This window comes from Anomaloglossus baeobatrachus, chromosome 7, assembly GCF_048569485.1.
Source record: "Anomaloglossus baeobatrachus isolate aAnoBae1 chromosome 7, aAnoBae1.hap1, whole genome shotgun sequence".
Taxonomy (NCBI): domain Eukaryota; kingdom Metazoa; phylum Chordata; class Amphibia; order Anura; family Aromobatidae; genus Anomaloglossus; species Anomaloglossus baeobatrachus.
The window spans coordinates 242,023,228-242,037,848 of record NC_134359.1 but is presented as its reverse complement, the minus strand read 5'-3'; the positions used below and the strand labels follow the sequence as shown (position 1 = coordinate 242,037,848).

Sequence of the window (14,621 nt, the reverse complement as noted above, 5' to 3'; positions counted from 1 at the left end):
CTCCTCTCTCCCCCCTCTCCGCTCCTCTCTCCCCCCTCTCCGCTCCTCTCTCCCCCCTCTCCGCTCCTCTCTCCCCCCTCTCCGCTCCTCTCTCCCCCTCTCCGCTCCTCTCTCCCCCCTCTCCGCTCCTCTCTCCCCCCTCTCCGCTCCTCTCTCCCCCCTCTCCGCTCCTCTCTCCCCCCTCTCCGCTCCTCTCTCCCCCCTCTCCGCTCCTCTCTCCCCCCTCTCCGCTCCTCTCTCCCCCCTCTCCGCTCCTCTCTCCCCCCTCTCCGCTCCTCTCTCCCCCCTCTCCGCTCCTCTCTCCCCCCTCTCCGCTCCTCTCTCCCCCCTCTCCGCTCCTCTCTCCCCCCTCTCCGCTCCTCTCTCCCCCCTCTCCGCTCCTCTCTCCCCCCTCTCCGCTCCTCTCTCCCCCCTCTCCGCTCCTCTCTCCCCCCTCTCCGCTCCTCTCTCCCCCCTCTCCGCTCCTCTCTCCCCCCTCTCCGCTCCTCTCTCCCCCCTCTCCGCTCCTCTCTCCCCCCTCTCCGCTCCTCTCTCCCCCCTCTCCGCTCCTCTCTCCCCCCTCTCCGCTCCTCTCTCCCCCCTCTCCGCTCCTCTCTCCCCCCTCTCCGCTCCTCTCTCCCCCCTCTCCGCTCCTCTCTCCCCCCTCTCCGCTCCTCTCTCCCCCCTCTCCGCTCCTCTCTCCCCCCTCTCCGCTCCTCTCTCCCCCCTCTCCGCTCCTCTCTCCCCCCTCTCCGCTCCTCTCTCCCCCCTCTCCGCTCCTCTCTCCCCCCTCTCCGCTCCTCTCTCCCCCCTCTCCGCTCCTCTCTCCCCCCTCTCCGCTCCTCTCTCCCCCCTCTCCGCTCCTCTCTCCCCCCTCTCCGCTCCTCTCTCCCCCCTCTCCGCTCCTCTCACATGTGTTTCTCTTTGCTAAAACAGGATCCGCTTTTGCAGCAAAAAAAGTTCATGAGCCATGTTAAAAATACGTAGTGTGAAAGCAGCCTTAAGTCATGTGCGTTATCCATCCTTTGCTTCAGTTTTTGCCTGTCCGGAGCTGTGTTCCTGCATCCTGGAGCAAATGACTAACATCTTGTAGAACAGGAAATGTGCGGCATAAAATCCTCAAGCTGCAAGCATCCTGGACTGTTAAGAATCTGACTGTATTGTTATATACTTGACACAGGTTAAAAGGAATCTGTCAGCAGAGTTTTACTATGTAATCTGAGAGTAGCATAATGTAGGGGCAGAGACCCAGATTCTAGTGATATTTCACTTACTGGACAGGTGTCACACTAGGAAGTAGCAAGCGAACGGCTAAAAAGAAAGGAAACCCTGCATCTAGGAGAGGAGATGACCCCTGACCAAACTACTACTACCCCTGGGGTCCATCACCACCAAGATAGGTTTTGCACCTATGCGCCAAGCTGGATACCTGATCTAGAGCTGGGCCCTAGATAGGGAACAGGTAGGATGAGTCCTTCATCAACCCCACTAAAGAAGACATAGGGAGCACAAACACCGGGGAAAGCACATGAACAACCTATCTCCAGATGCCTCAGGAAGAAGTTAACCCCTTCACCCCTGGGCGATTTTCCATTTTGTTTTTTTTTTTGTTTATTTCATTCATTCATTCATTCATTTATTTATTTATTATTTTTTTTTTTTTTTTTTTTTACTCCCCTTCTAACTTTTTTATTTTTCTGTCACTCTTGCCATATGAGGGTTTGTTTTTTGCAGGACGAGCTGTACTTTTAAATTAAACCATAAGTTATACCATATGGTGTACTGGAAAGCAGCAAAAAAACTTTCAGATTTAGAAAAACTGCAAAACAAAGTGCACAATAGTTTTTGGGATATTTTATTCACAGTGTTCACTATATGGTAAAACTGATGTGTGGAGGTGATGTCTCAGGTCGATGCGAGTTTGTAGATACTAAACATGTATAGGTTTACTTTTATCTAAGGGATTAAAAAAATTCACAAGTTTGTCCAAAAAAAGTGGTGCACTTTTAGCGCCATTTTCCGAAACCCCTAGCGTTCTCATTTTTCAGGATCTGGGGCTCAGTGACGGCTTATTTTTTTGCGTCTCGAGCTGGCGTTTTTAATGGTATAATTTTTGGGCAGATGCTACCTTTTTGATCACCTGTCATTTCATTTTGCAAAAAATTTGCGGCGACCAAAAACGTAATTTTGGCGTTTGGAATTTTTTTGACGCTACGCCGTTTACCTATCAGATTGATTGATTTGATATTTTGATAGATCGGGCGTTTCTGAATGCAGCGATACCAAATATGTGTATATTTATTTTTTTAACCGTTTAATTTTCAAAGGGCCAAATGGGGGGGTGATTTGAACTTAGGGGTTGTTTTGTGTTTGTTTTTTTTTTTCAATTTTTTTTATTTTACTAGGTTCCCTATGGGACTATAATGATCAGCAGTCTGATCGCTCTTCCATTTCTCCAAATCACAGCCACACAGCAGAGATCTGGAGAGAAGCTGCTTTTCCCTCTCACACTGACCTCTGCCACCAGTGAGAGAAAGTGACTCATGATAGCTACAGGTGTCATCACATGACCCTGTGCTACCATGGCAACCACCGGAAGTCACATGATCACATCACGTGACTTCCGATGGTGGTGGGTAAGTTATGCTTATGGCTGCACGTTGATACATCTTGCTGTCAGAATTTGACAGCAAGATGTAAGGGGTTAATAGGCGTGGGTATAACGGGATTCCACTCGCGCCTGGCACACACACGTCAGCTGTTGAAATCAGCTGATATGTGCGCGGATCGCCCGCGGGGATTACAGTGACACGATCGATGACGTACCCAGTAAGTCATGTGTCATGAAGAGGTTAAGCAAAGAGCAACGATCCTACAGATGAGTGCAAGGCACCTGCTTGTATCCAGAGCTTGTGAAGGAACTAAATATCACCAGCAAAAGTCCAGGGAAAATGAGAGTATTTAAACCCAAGTGGAAATACAGATGATTAGGGGAGAGGAGCCCCACTGGGTCCTAAAGGGAAAAGGATGAAAACCCAAAAACCCAGCAGGGGAGATACCTAGTACACTGAATACTGACAGCAGGAATAATAGAAAGTCGGGGAGCATTTTGCACAGCCAAACGCTGTGACCTTCTCTGGTCGGACACCACAGGACTGTTTCTCAATCGTGAGAAGTGGTGCAATTTTGAGAGAATCCCTGTTTACTATGATGTAGATGTAGTAGTACTATGACTGTTGAGCTCTGTATAACTCTGCCCACAACATTTTATTGGAAGTGTCCTTAAGTCAATTGGTCGTGTGTGGGGGGCTTAGACAGATTACCTGGACTTTCTAGCACACAACACCTAGTCCTGCAGTGATCATGTTCTGCTAATAAACACTGATTATACTGAAACTATAGCAAGCTGCTGAGCAAGTGACACATTCCTGAAATCAGACTTTCTGCCCCTACACTATGCTGCTCTTAGATTAAATAGCAAAAACTTGCCGACAGATTCCCTTTATAGTGCTTTTCACTTTATCATCACTTTCTGATCAGTAGAGGGCAGACAGCTGAGACTTGAACATATTCATCTAGAATATAGAAGTCCTATTGATAAGATCACAAATATTGGTGGATCTATGAAAGGTAAAGCAGTTGGCGATTCCTCCCAATAGTTGTCCCTCGATCTTCCCTCATACAGGTGTGTGTTTGTCCGGTTGGCCAGTATTGCTGTACTGCTCGTTTCCTTATGGAATAAAATTGCTACCTGCTCGCTGAAGGCTTGTCCGACCTGTGGATACAACCATGTAGACTATCCAGTAAGTTGTGTGTGAACTAAATAATGTGTATGTAGGTTTACTGACGTACGCCATCCTGTAACTTCTGGAAGTAAGGCTAGTTTCACACTTGCGTTGAATGGCATCCGTTGCATTGCGTTGTGTGACGGATGCAACGGATGCGTTGCATATAATGGCACAACGGATGCTACGGATCGTACAAAACAACGGAAAGGTTTTTTTTTTTTTTTTTGTTTTGTTTTTTTTTATACAGTTTTACCGGCAGCAGACTATTGTTCACAAATCAGCTGATTACCCGGTGGCCGGGCGCTCAGCTGAGCGCTCTCACATGCTGGCGGCCGGGCGCTCAGCTGAACGCTCTCACATGGCGGCGGCCGGGCGCTCAGCTGAACGCTCTCACATGACGGCGGCCGGGCGCTCAGCTGAACGCTCTCACATGGCGGCCGGGCGCTCAGCTGAACGCTCTCACATGGCGGCGGCCGGGCGCTCAGCCGAACGCTCTCACATGGTGGCGGCCGGGCGCTCAGCCGAAAGCTCTCACATGGCGGCCGGGCGCTCAGCCGAACGCTCTCACATGGCGGCCGGGCGCTCAGCCGAACGCTCTCACATGGCGGCGGCCGGGCGCTCAGCCGAACGCTTTCACATGGCGGCTGAACGCTCTCACATGGCGGCGGCCGGGCGCTCAGCTGAGAGCTCTCACATGGCGGCGGCCGGGCGCTCAGCTGAACATTCGGCCACCGAGAGACAAAATAAAGTTACAGTGATTTAAAAAAAAAAAAAATGAGCATGCGCAGTGAAAAATAGAGGATTCTGCCTCTCAAACAACGTTACATGCTGCGTTCCTTCCACCCGGAGGAAGCAACGCAGTGTCGGCCAGCGGAAGCAACGCAGTTACTTTTCGCACAATCCATCATCCATATAAGTATGGGAAACAGTGGAATCTGTTAACGGATTCCGCTGTTTTCCAAAAAGGCGGATTGTGACGGAAGGAAATTAACGCAAGTGTGAAAGTACCCTAAAGTGTATGGTGTCGGAGCAGCACAGTGCCATAAACTGATTAGTGGCTGCTCTCGGGTACTGCAGCTCAGCTCATAGACAAATTAATCTGAACTGATCGGCAGCACCTAAGAACGGCTACTACACAGTAATAATAATATATTTATTAATTTATATAGTGCTATTAATTCCACAGCGCTTTTATATACATTGGCACACTGTCCCCATTGGGGCTCACAATCTAAATTCCCTATCAGTATGTCTTTTTGGAGTGTTGGAGGAAACCGGAGAACCCGGAGGAAACCCACTCAAACACAGTGAGAACATACAAACTCCAGTATACAGAGCTATGCTGTCTGACTACACACACTGGTTACTTCGATGTGGTGAGAGTGTTGGGTGTCAGACCCCCATCAATCTGGTATTGATGATGTATCCCAACTAGGTTATAAAATTGAAGTTAACCTTATACTGTGTGTGTATATGTATGTATGTATGTATGTATAATACATATATTTATGTGTGTGTGTGTGTGTGTATATCTGTCTCGTTCTCTGTCTCTGTTTATTTCCTTGTCTGTCTCTTTCCCTGTCTCTTTCCCTGTCTCTTTCCCTGTCTCTTTCCCTGTCTCTTTCCCTGTCTCTTTCCCTGTCTCTTTCCCTGTCTCTTTCCCTGTCTCTTTCCCTGTCTCTTTCCCTGTCTCTTTCCCTGTCTCTTTCCCTGTCTCTTTCCCTGTCTCTTTCCCTGTCTCTTTCCCTGTCTCTTTCCCTGTCTCTTTCCCTGTCTCTTTCCCTGTCTCTTTCCCTGTCTCTTTCCCTGTCTCTTTCCCTGTCTCTTTCCCTGTCTCTTTCCCTGTCTCTTTCCCTGTCTCTTTCCCTGTCTCTTTCCCTGTCTCTTTCCCTGTCTCTTTCCCTGTCTCTTTCCCTGTCTCTTTCCCTGTCTCTTTCCCTGTCTCTTTCCCTGTCTCTTTCCCTGTCTCTTTCCCTGTCTCTTTCCCTGTCTCTTTCCCTGTCTCTTTCCCTGTCTCTTTCCCTGTCTCTTTCCCTGTCTCTTTCCCTGTCTCTTTCCCTGTCTCTTTCCCTGTCTCTTTCCCTGTCTCTTTCCCTGTCTCTTTCCCTGTCTCTTTCCCTGTCTCTTTCCCTGTCTCTTTCCCTGTCTCTTTCCCTGTCTCTTTCCCTGTCTCTTTCCCTGTCTCTTTCCCTGTCTCTTTCCCTGTCTCTTTCCCTGTCTCTTTCCCTGTCTCTTTCCCTGTCTCTTTCCCTGTCTCTTTCCCTGTCTCTTTCCCTGTCTCTTTCCCTGTCTCTTTCCCTGTCTCTTTCCCTGTCTCTTTCCCTGTCTCTTTCCCTGTCTCTTTCCCTGTCTCTTTCCCTGTCTCTTTCCCTGTCTCTTTCCCTGTCTCTTTCCCTGTCTCTTTCCCTGTCTCTTTCCCTGTCTCTTTCCCTGTCTCTTTCCCTGTCTCTTTCCCTGTCTCTTTCCCTGTCTCTTTCCCTGTCTCTTTCCCTGTCTCTTTCCCTGTCTCTTTCCCTGTCTCTTTCCCTGTCTCTTTCCCTGTCTCTTTCCCTGTCTCTTTCCCTGTCTCTTTCCCTGTCTCTTTCCCTGTCTCTTTCCCTGTCTCTTTCCCTGTCTCTTTCCCTGTCTCTTTCCCTGTCTCTTTCCCTGTCTCTTTCCCTGTCTCTTTCCCTGTCTCTTTCCCTGTCTCTTTCCCTGTCTCTTTCCCTGTCTCTTTCCCTGTCTCTTTCCCTGTCTCTTTCCCTGTCTCTTTCCCTGTCTCTTTCCCTGTCTCTTTCCCTGTCTCTTTCCCTGTCTCTTTCCCTGTCTCTTTCCCTGTCTCTTTCCCTGTCTCTTTCCCTGTCTCTTTCCCTGTCTCTTTCCCTGTCTCTTTCCCTGTCTCTTTCCCTGTCTCTTTCCCTGTCTCTTTCCCTGTCTCTTTCCCTGTCTCTTTCCCTGTCTCTTTCCCTGTCTCTTTCCCTGTCTCTTTCCCTGTCTCTTTCCCTGTCTCTTTCCCTGTCTCTTTCCCTGTCTCTTTCCCTGTCTCTTTCCCTGTCTCTTTCCCTGTCTCTTTCCCTGTCTCTTTCCCTGTCTCTTTCCCTGTCTCTTTCCCTGTCTCTTTCCCTGTCTCTTTCCCTGTCTCTTTCCCTGTCTCTTTCCCTGTCTCTTTCCCTGTCTCTTTCCCTGTCTCTTTCCCTGTCTCTTTCCCTGTCTCTTTCCCTGTCTCTTTCCCTGTCTCTTTCCCTGTCTCTTTCCCTGTCTCTTTCCCTGTCTCTTTCCCTGTCTCTTTCCCTGTCTCTTTCCCTGTCTCTTTCCCTGTCTCTTTCCCTGTCTCTTTCCCTGTCTCTTTCCCTGTCTCTTTCCCTGTCTCTTTCCCTGTCTCTTTCCCTGTCTCTTTCCCTGTCTCTTTCCCTGTCTCTTTCCCTGTCTCTTTCCCTGTCTCTTTCCCTGTCTCTTTCCCTGTCTCTTTCCCTGTCTCTTTCCCTGTCTCTTTCCCTGTCTCTTTCCCTGTCTCTTTCCCTGTCTCTTTCCCTGTCTCTTTCCCTGTCTCTTTCCCTGTCTCTTTCCCTGTCTCTTTCCCTGTCTCTTTCCCTGTCTCTTTCCCTGTCTCTTTCCCTGTCTCTTTCCCTGTCTCTTTCCCTGTCTCTTTCCCTGTCTCTTTCCCTGTCTCTTTCCCTGTCTCTTTCCCTGTCTCTTTCCCTGTCTCTTTCCCTGTCTCTTTCCCTGTCTCTTTCCCTGTCTCTTTGTCTGTCTCTTTGTCTGTCTCTTTGTCTGTCTCTTTGTCTGTCTCTTTGTCTGTCTCTTTGTCTGTCTCTTTGTCTGTCTCTTTGTCTGTCTCTTTGTCTGTCTCTTTGTCTGTCTCTTTGTCTGTCTCTTTGTCTGTCTCTTTGTCTGTCTCTTTGTCTGTCTCTTTGTCTGTCTCTTTGTCTGTCTCTTTGTCTGTCTCTTTGTCTGTCTCTTTGTCTGTCTCTTTGTCTGTCTCTTTGTCTGTCTCTTTGTCTGTCTCTTTGTCTGTCTCTTTGTCTGTCTCTTTGTCTGTCTCTTTGTCTGTCTCTTTGTCTGTCTCTTTCCCTGTCTCTTTCCCTGTCTCTTTCCCTGTCTCTTTCCCTGTCTCTTTCCCTGTCTCTTTCCCTGTCTCTTTCCCTGTCTCTTTCCCTGTCTCTTTCCCTGTCTCTTTCCCTGTCTCTTTCCCTGTCTCTTTCCCTGTCTCTTTCCCTGTCTCTTTCCCTGTCTCTTTCCCTGTCTCTTTCCCTGTCTCTTTGTCTGTCTCTTTGTCTGTCTCTTTGTCTGTCTCTTTGTCTGTCTCTTTGTCTGTCTCTTTCCCTGTCTCTTTCCCTGTCTCTTTCCCTGTCTCTTTCCCTGTCTCTTTCCCTGTCTCTTTCCCTGTCTCTTTCCCTGTCTCTTTCCCTGTCTCTTTCCCTGTCTCTTTGCCTGTCTCTTTGCCTGTCTCTTTGCCTGTCTCTTTGCCTGTCTCTTTGCCTGTCTCTTTGCCTGTCTCTTTGCCTGTCTCTTTCCCTGTCTCTTTCCCTGTCTCTTTGTCTGTCTCTTTGTCTGTCTCTTTCCCTGTCTCTTTCCCTGTCTCTTTCCCTGTCTCTTTCCCTGTCTCTTTCCCTGTCTCTTTCCCTGTCTCTTTCCCTGTCTCTTTCCCTGTCTCTTTCCCTGTCTCTTTCCCTGTCTCTTTCCCTGTCTCTTTCCCTGTCTCTTTCCCTGTCTCTTTCCCTGTCTCTTTGTCTGTCTCTTTGTCTGTCTCTTTCCCTGTCTCTTTGTCTGTCTGTCTCTTTGTCTGTCTGTCTCTTTGTCTGTCTGTCTCTTTGTCTGTCTGTCTCTTTGTCTGTCTGTCTCTTTGTCTGTCTGTCTCTTTGTCTGTCTGTCTCTTTGTCTGTCTGTCTCTTTGTCTGTCTGTCTCTTTGTCTGTCTGTCTCTTTGTCTGTCTGTCTCTTTGTCTGTCTGTCTCTTTGTCTGTCTGTCTCTTTGTCTGTCTGTCTCTTTGTCTGTCTGTCTCTTTGTTTGTCTGTCTCTTTGTTTGTCTGTCTCTTTGTTTGTCTGTCTCTTTGTTTGTCTGTCTCTTTGTTTGTCTGTCTCTTTGTCTGTCTGTCTCTTTGTCTGTCTGTCTCTTTGTCTGTCTGTCTCTTTGTCTGTCTGTCTCTTTGTCTGTCTGTCTCTTTGTCTGTCTGTCTCTTTGTCTGTCTGTCTCTTTGTCTGTCTGTCTCTTTGTCTGTCTGTCTCTTTGTCTGTCTGTCTCTTTGTCTGTCTGTCTCTTTGTCTGTCTGTCTCTTTGTCTGTCTGTCTCTTTGTCTGTCTGTCTCTTTGTCTGTCTGTCTCTTTGTCTGTCTGTCTCTTTGTCTGTCTGTCTCTTTGTCTGTCTGTCTCTTTGTCTGCCTGTCTCTTTGTCTGCCTGTCTCTTTGTCTGCCTGTCTCTTTGTCTGCCTGTCTCTTTGTCTGCCTGTCTCTTTGTCTGTCTGTCTCTTTCCCTGTCTGTCTCTTTCCCTGTCTGTCTCTTTCCCTGTCTGTCTCTTTCCCTGTCTGTCTCTTTCCCTGTCTGTCTCTATCCATCTCCCCACCGACATCTTATTACCTCAAACATGAGCTTCTTATACTAACAAAATATTTTGTTCCTATAGCAACCAATCACAGTTGCCATTAATAACCTGGAGCTCCCACCTCCATTCACTTTAATAGAGGCAGGTTTTTTGGAGAGTAACTGTAAAGCACAGGGCTAAATTTTCCAGTCAAAACATAGTCTTTGACATTCCGTGAGTCACATGAGGTGTCTGTGCAAAATTTCGTGATTGTAAGTGCGACGGTGTGGATTCCTTTAGTGGACACACACACACACACGTACGTACGTACGTACGTACGTACATACATACATACATACATACATACATACATACATACATACATACATACATACATACATACATACATACATACACTCATCATTATATATTACATTTATTCTTGACAGATTAGCTCACAGAACCGGCCTTTACCAGCAGCTCAGCCTCTCATGTTCTTTTATTGAATTATTGGAGCAGCGTCAGTGTACTCTTTATTGCTTTTATTGATGCTTTATTTTTTCTTGTCTGCCCTTTTGAAAGATTGTGAGCATGTACCAATGCTATAAACCCTTAGCAGATCTTTTATTATTTTTCTCTTTTTTTTTTTTATTTTTTCTTAAATATACAGTGTTGGGAAACCAGAGTTGGACAAGAAATGTACAAGCTGATGATCTTTGACTTCTTAATCATTTTGGCAGTAATCACATTCGTAGAGTTTCCAAGAAAGTAAGTTTGTGGGGTTTTTTTCTTAATCATTAAATCAATCATTAAATTGATCTGCTTATTCACTAAAGTTTTTATTTTTCCCGATTGGCCGATTTTTTGTTTTTGCTCTTTTTCTTCTTTTTTTTTTCCACCCGCACTTCCAAGATCCATAATTGTATCTTTGCATCGGCATAACCGTATGAGTTTATCTTTTTTTAATGACGCTATTCATTTTCGCATTCATTGTACTGGAAAAAAAAGAAAAATCCTAGTATGGTGAAATTGTGCAAAAACCCTACAATTTTGCAATTATTGGGTTTGATTTTCATAGCAATCGTGCTGTAAAAAGTGACCTTTCCATAAGATTCTCAGCAATCAATAGCGGCATTTAAGTACAGTGGAACCTTGGTTTACGAGTAACTTGGTGTGCGAGTATTTCGCTATACCAGCAAAGCTTGCTGTAAATTTGTAACTCAGTTTATGAGCAATGCTTCGCTGTACAAGCAAATACTCACCACACAGACTTCCGGTTCCGTACTTTCACCGCGCTCTGACCCGCTCTTGCAGGCCGCACAAATACACACAGATATTCTGCTCATCTTACCTTCAGTTCCATCGCCGGCCTCATGGTTCTTCTAGTTCGCCGGTACAGGATGTGTATTGGGTAACCATCGCGATAAGGGAGGAACTTCCGCTATCAGCTTCTTCTCAAAGGCAGCGCGCTGACCAATCAGAGGCAAGCAGCTCCTGCCTTTGACGTCAGCGCTCTGGCAGTGGAAGCTCCGGCATCGGACGTGATGATTACCCGATACACATCCTGTACTGGCAAACTACAAGAACCAGGAGGCTGGCGATGGAACGGAAAGTAAGGTGAGCATAATGTGTGTGTGTGTGTATGCGTGTTTGTGCGTGTTTGTGTGTGTGTGGAATGGCACAATAGGGGACCAGAATGGGACATTGACCAAGTTGTAGAACGAATTGTCTGAGCTTGCATTATTTCCTATGGGAAATTTTGCTTTGCTAGACGAGTAACTTGGTTTACAAGCACAATCCCAGAACGGATTATTCTCGTAAACCAAGGTTCCACTGTAGTTGAAAGAAGCAGTCAGAGCTCAGGTCTAGCCGATGCTTTTAGGCCACTTTCAGACATCTGCGATCATCTGTCCAAACTCAAATCACAATGCACGGACAAGGCCGCACATCTGACCTGAGTGTGACCGCTTCATATATAGATGTGCGACCTATCCATGCATTGGGATCTGAGATCGGACCAATGGTCAGACGTCTAAATGAGCCCTTAGAGGTAGATCCTGGCTGTGTCAGACAGTGTCTGCTGGCAGTGGTGCAGGCACAGTATCCAAGCTTGCTTCAAAAAAGATGACCTGATAAATGACATAATAGTACATCATATATTGGGATGGGGTTAAAAATGATTTGTCACCAGGACAAACGTGACCAATTTTTGCTCTTTTTGTTCTTTTTTGCCTGCCCTTCTGAGTATTCCAGGTTTTTGGGGTTTTTTTTTACTGTTCTGCAGACCTGGGCCTTTTTATTTAGTGCTAATTTGTATGGTCTTTACTGAGCAGTCGTGGCTCACAGATCCTCTGGGGGTTGTGTCTTTAAGCTGTACTGCATTAATACCTCGTAAGCCACACCCCCTCCATAAAGACCAGAAAAAGTCCTCATCCTAGGTGCACCATAAAAAGAGAGCAAAAACTGTCCATGTTTGACCTGGTGAGAAGTCCACTTTAAGCTGGACAAACAGCATAGGGAGCTGATGGAGCTAGTTGCCCCAATAAGTAGCGCGGTATAAGGAGCTGTCAGACTATTCTCCCAGGTGTCATGGGGATACTTGTGCCACACTCCAACACTTTTGCCACACTCCCAACACTTTTGCCACACTCCCAACACTTTTGCCACACTCCAACACTTTTGCCTTTGGAGTATTTCAGAAAGATTTTTACACATTCCACAATCCAAGCCCCAGAAGAACGTTGTATCATCTAGTCTTGCTCCTTCACCAGACAACACACGAGATAAAGCTGCCTGAATAAGACATACAAGTTGCTATATTTGATGGCAGGAATGGACAGATTAGGGTAGTGCCACAATCCTATAAAATGATGCCAACTAATGATGAGCGAGTTTCGAAATACTCGGATTCGCGATACTCGTAACGAGTACTTTCTAATGCCCTCGTATGCATTCCGAATAGTGTGTGCAATGCAAGTCAATGGGGAAAAACTCACAATGTAACGAGTAACCCGAATGCTGTACTATCCGTGCGAGTAGCAAATAGTGCAGCATTCGGGTTACTCGTTACATTGCAAGTTTCCCCCAATTGACTTGCATTGCACACACTATTCAGAATGAATACGCGAGTATTAGATAGAATTCGTTATGAGTATCGCGAATCAGAGTATTTCGAAACTTGCTCATCATTAATGCCAACCTCTACATCTCCTTGTGCTGATGGGTTTATAGCTGGCATTCTTTATATTTTAGGTTGCTGGTAATGAATTGGTCATGGAAACCCCTGCAGTGGTGGGGCCAGCAGGAATTTGAGATTCCACAAAATGTCCTGGAGCTTGTGTACGGGCAGACAATCTGCTGGATCGGAGCTTTCTACTCCCCTCTTCTTCCAGCTATAGCAACTATAAAGTATTTCATCATCTTTTATGTTAAAAAGGTAAGTGGTCAGAATACTCTTGCAATAGTACCCTGGCCACTGGGGCATTTTTAGATTACTACTTCCTCCCATTCAGGAAGATTTCACAGCATTTTGAGGTAGGATCACAGTGAGCAATATCACCTCTACACACAGCTGATAACTGATAATACAGAATGTGGCCAAAGGAAAAAAATTGCCCCCCCCCCTCCGAAAAAAAGAAACATAGCGCAAAAACATGATTTAAACCGGTCATTCATTTTCTGATGGTTTCCCTTTGAGTTAAGGATGAGGGTTCTTCCATGTAGTGCCTCAGACTGGAGCATCGTCTGCATTACATGGGTGGCCTATGATTTGGAAGCGAACTCTGAATGCTTATTTATATTGGTTCAGATAACCCTGGGGCCTGAAGTCACATCGGGAGAATATGTAAAGCAGACAATCCATTCCCACTGCTAGATTCTCTAATACATGGGTCCCCAACCTCTGACTATGGAGCCACATATGGCTCACAGGGCCATGATGTGTGGCTTGTGGGGCCATGATGTGTGGCTCACGGCTGTCTGCTAACTAGGTGCATTTGCACAAGGTTTTCCAAACTGCTATGAAGAGCAGGTCTCTTGATGGTGACATTTGTGAATAGCCCCACACAGAGGAGCAGATTTGAATGGGGGTAGGAACACCTGGATCTTGGTATACTGCCTCGATATGGTGATTTCTGTGGAAAAGCTTTGGCTGTCATTATACTGGTAATGGGGGTCCTGGGTATTAGGCCTAAGACACACGGCATATGAAAATCGGAGCGAGTGGGATGCGATAAAACATCGCATTCCACGTCGACCAATATTAGCCTATATGCCAGCACCCATGAGCAATTATTTCTTTATCGTTCCTATGGGAGACCCAGACCATGGGTGTATAGCTACTGCCCCCGGAGGACACACAAAGTTACTACACTCAAACGTGTAGCTCCTCCCTCCTAGCATATACACCCCCTGCTAGCCAGATCTAGCCAGTTTCTTGCTTTGTGTCAGGAGGATCCACACACACACATGCATCCCTTTTTGATTTTTCATTTTTACAAAGATTTGGAAGAAAAGCGGGTCCACTGGACCCCCGGCATGTCCCTTCACACTCCCCTGGCGGCAGTGCTGTTAAGGTTGACTTCAGGGCAGGAGCCCTTCATGCCGCGCTCCTTCAACATCCCTTAGGGGCTCTGATTTGAAGTGGGAGCCAACACGGTTCTCACTGCCTTGCAGGAGACCGGCCTCCATCCGCAGCCCTTGTGCAGGACCCTGCTGGACGGAGCACTGACCCCCACCCCACAGGGACTGGACCCTGCGTCTCAAAGCTAAGTATAGAGACGTTTATTCAGAGGGTCTTTCTGCAATGTGGGGCTCTTTTATTGGGGGGGACAGTGATTGCTGAATAATGCTGCCTTGTTTACTGTGTTTCCGGCCGGTTCCACAGTTTTTACTGAGAACCGCGCCGATGAGGCCTGATTTTCGGCCGCATGCATAACTTTAGGCCCCGGCTTCAGCCGCGGCCTAGTTTCGTTTCGTTCCCCTGCATGTCAGGCATGCAGGGGGACGCTGCAGAGCCGCCCGCCGGCCGCTCTGCACAGGGGAGGACGCTCCTTTTTGAGGTGATGATTCCCTCCCCTGTACATCTCCTTCGCCCTCCGATTCCCGCTCCTGGGTTAACCCCCGCCTCCCCCCCTCACTCTGGCGCCATTTTCTCAGCGTCTTAGTACACTGGTCGGCGCTGGCTGCCCTGCAGCACAGGGAGGGAATACTGGCTGAGGGTCCAGGCTTGGAATCCGGAGGGCACTCATAATATGGCCTGATAAGTCACAACCTCTGGTTGTGCACTTTTTATACACTCTCAGGCATTCTGAAGGAGTTAATTCTTTATCATAGAATCTCCTCCTCAGCAGCATGT

At 47.3% G+C, this 14,621-nt stretch overlaps 1 protein-coding gene across 1 annotated transcript in view; it reads left to right on the top strand.

Moving 5' to 3' along the window:
* Positions 1-14,621, top strand: part of TMC7 (transmembrane channel like 7) — a 105,827-nt gene that overhangs the window by 84,141 nt on the left and 7,065 nt on the right. The window contains exons 10-12 of the mRNA XM_075317984.1: positions 3,665-3,782; positions 9,936-10,033; positions 12,518-12,701. Coding sequence (XP_075174099.1) covers positions 3,665-3,782; positions 9,936-10,033; positions 12,518-12,701 — 400 coding nt within the window. The remainder of the gene's footprint in view (positions 1-3,664; positions 3,783-9,935; positions 10,034-12,517; positions 12,702-14,621) is intronic.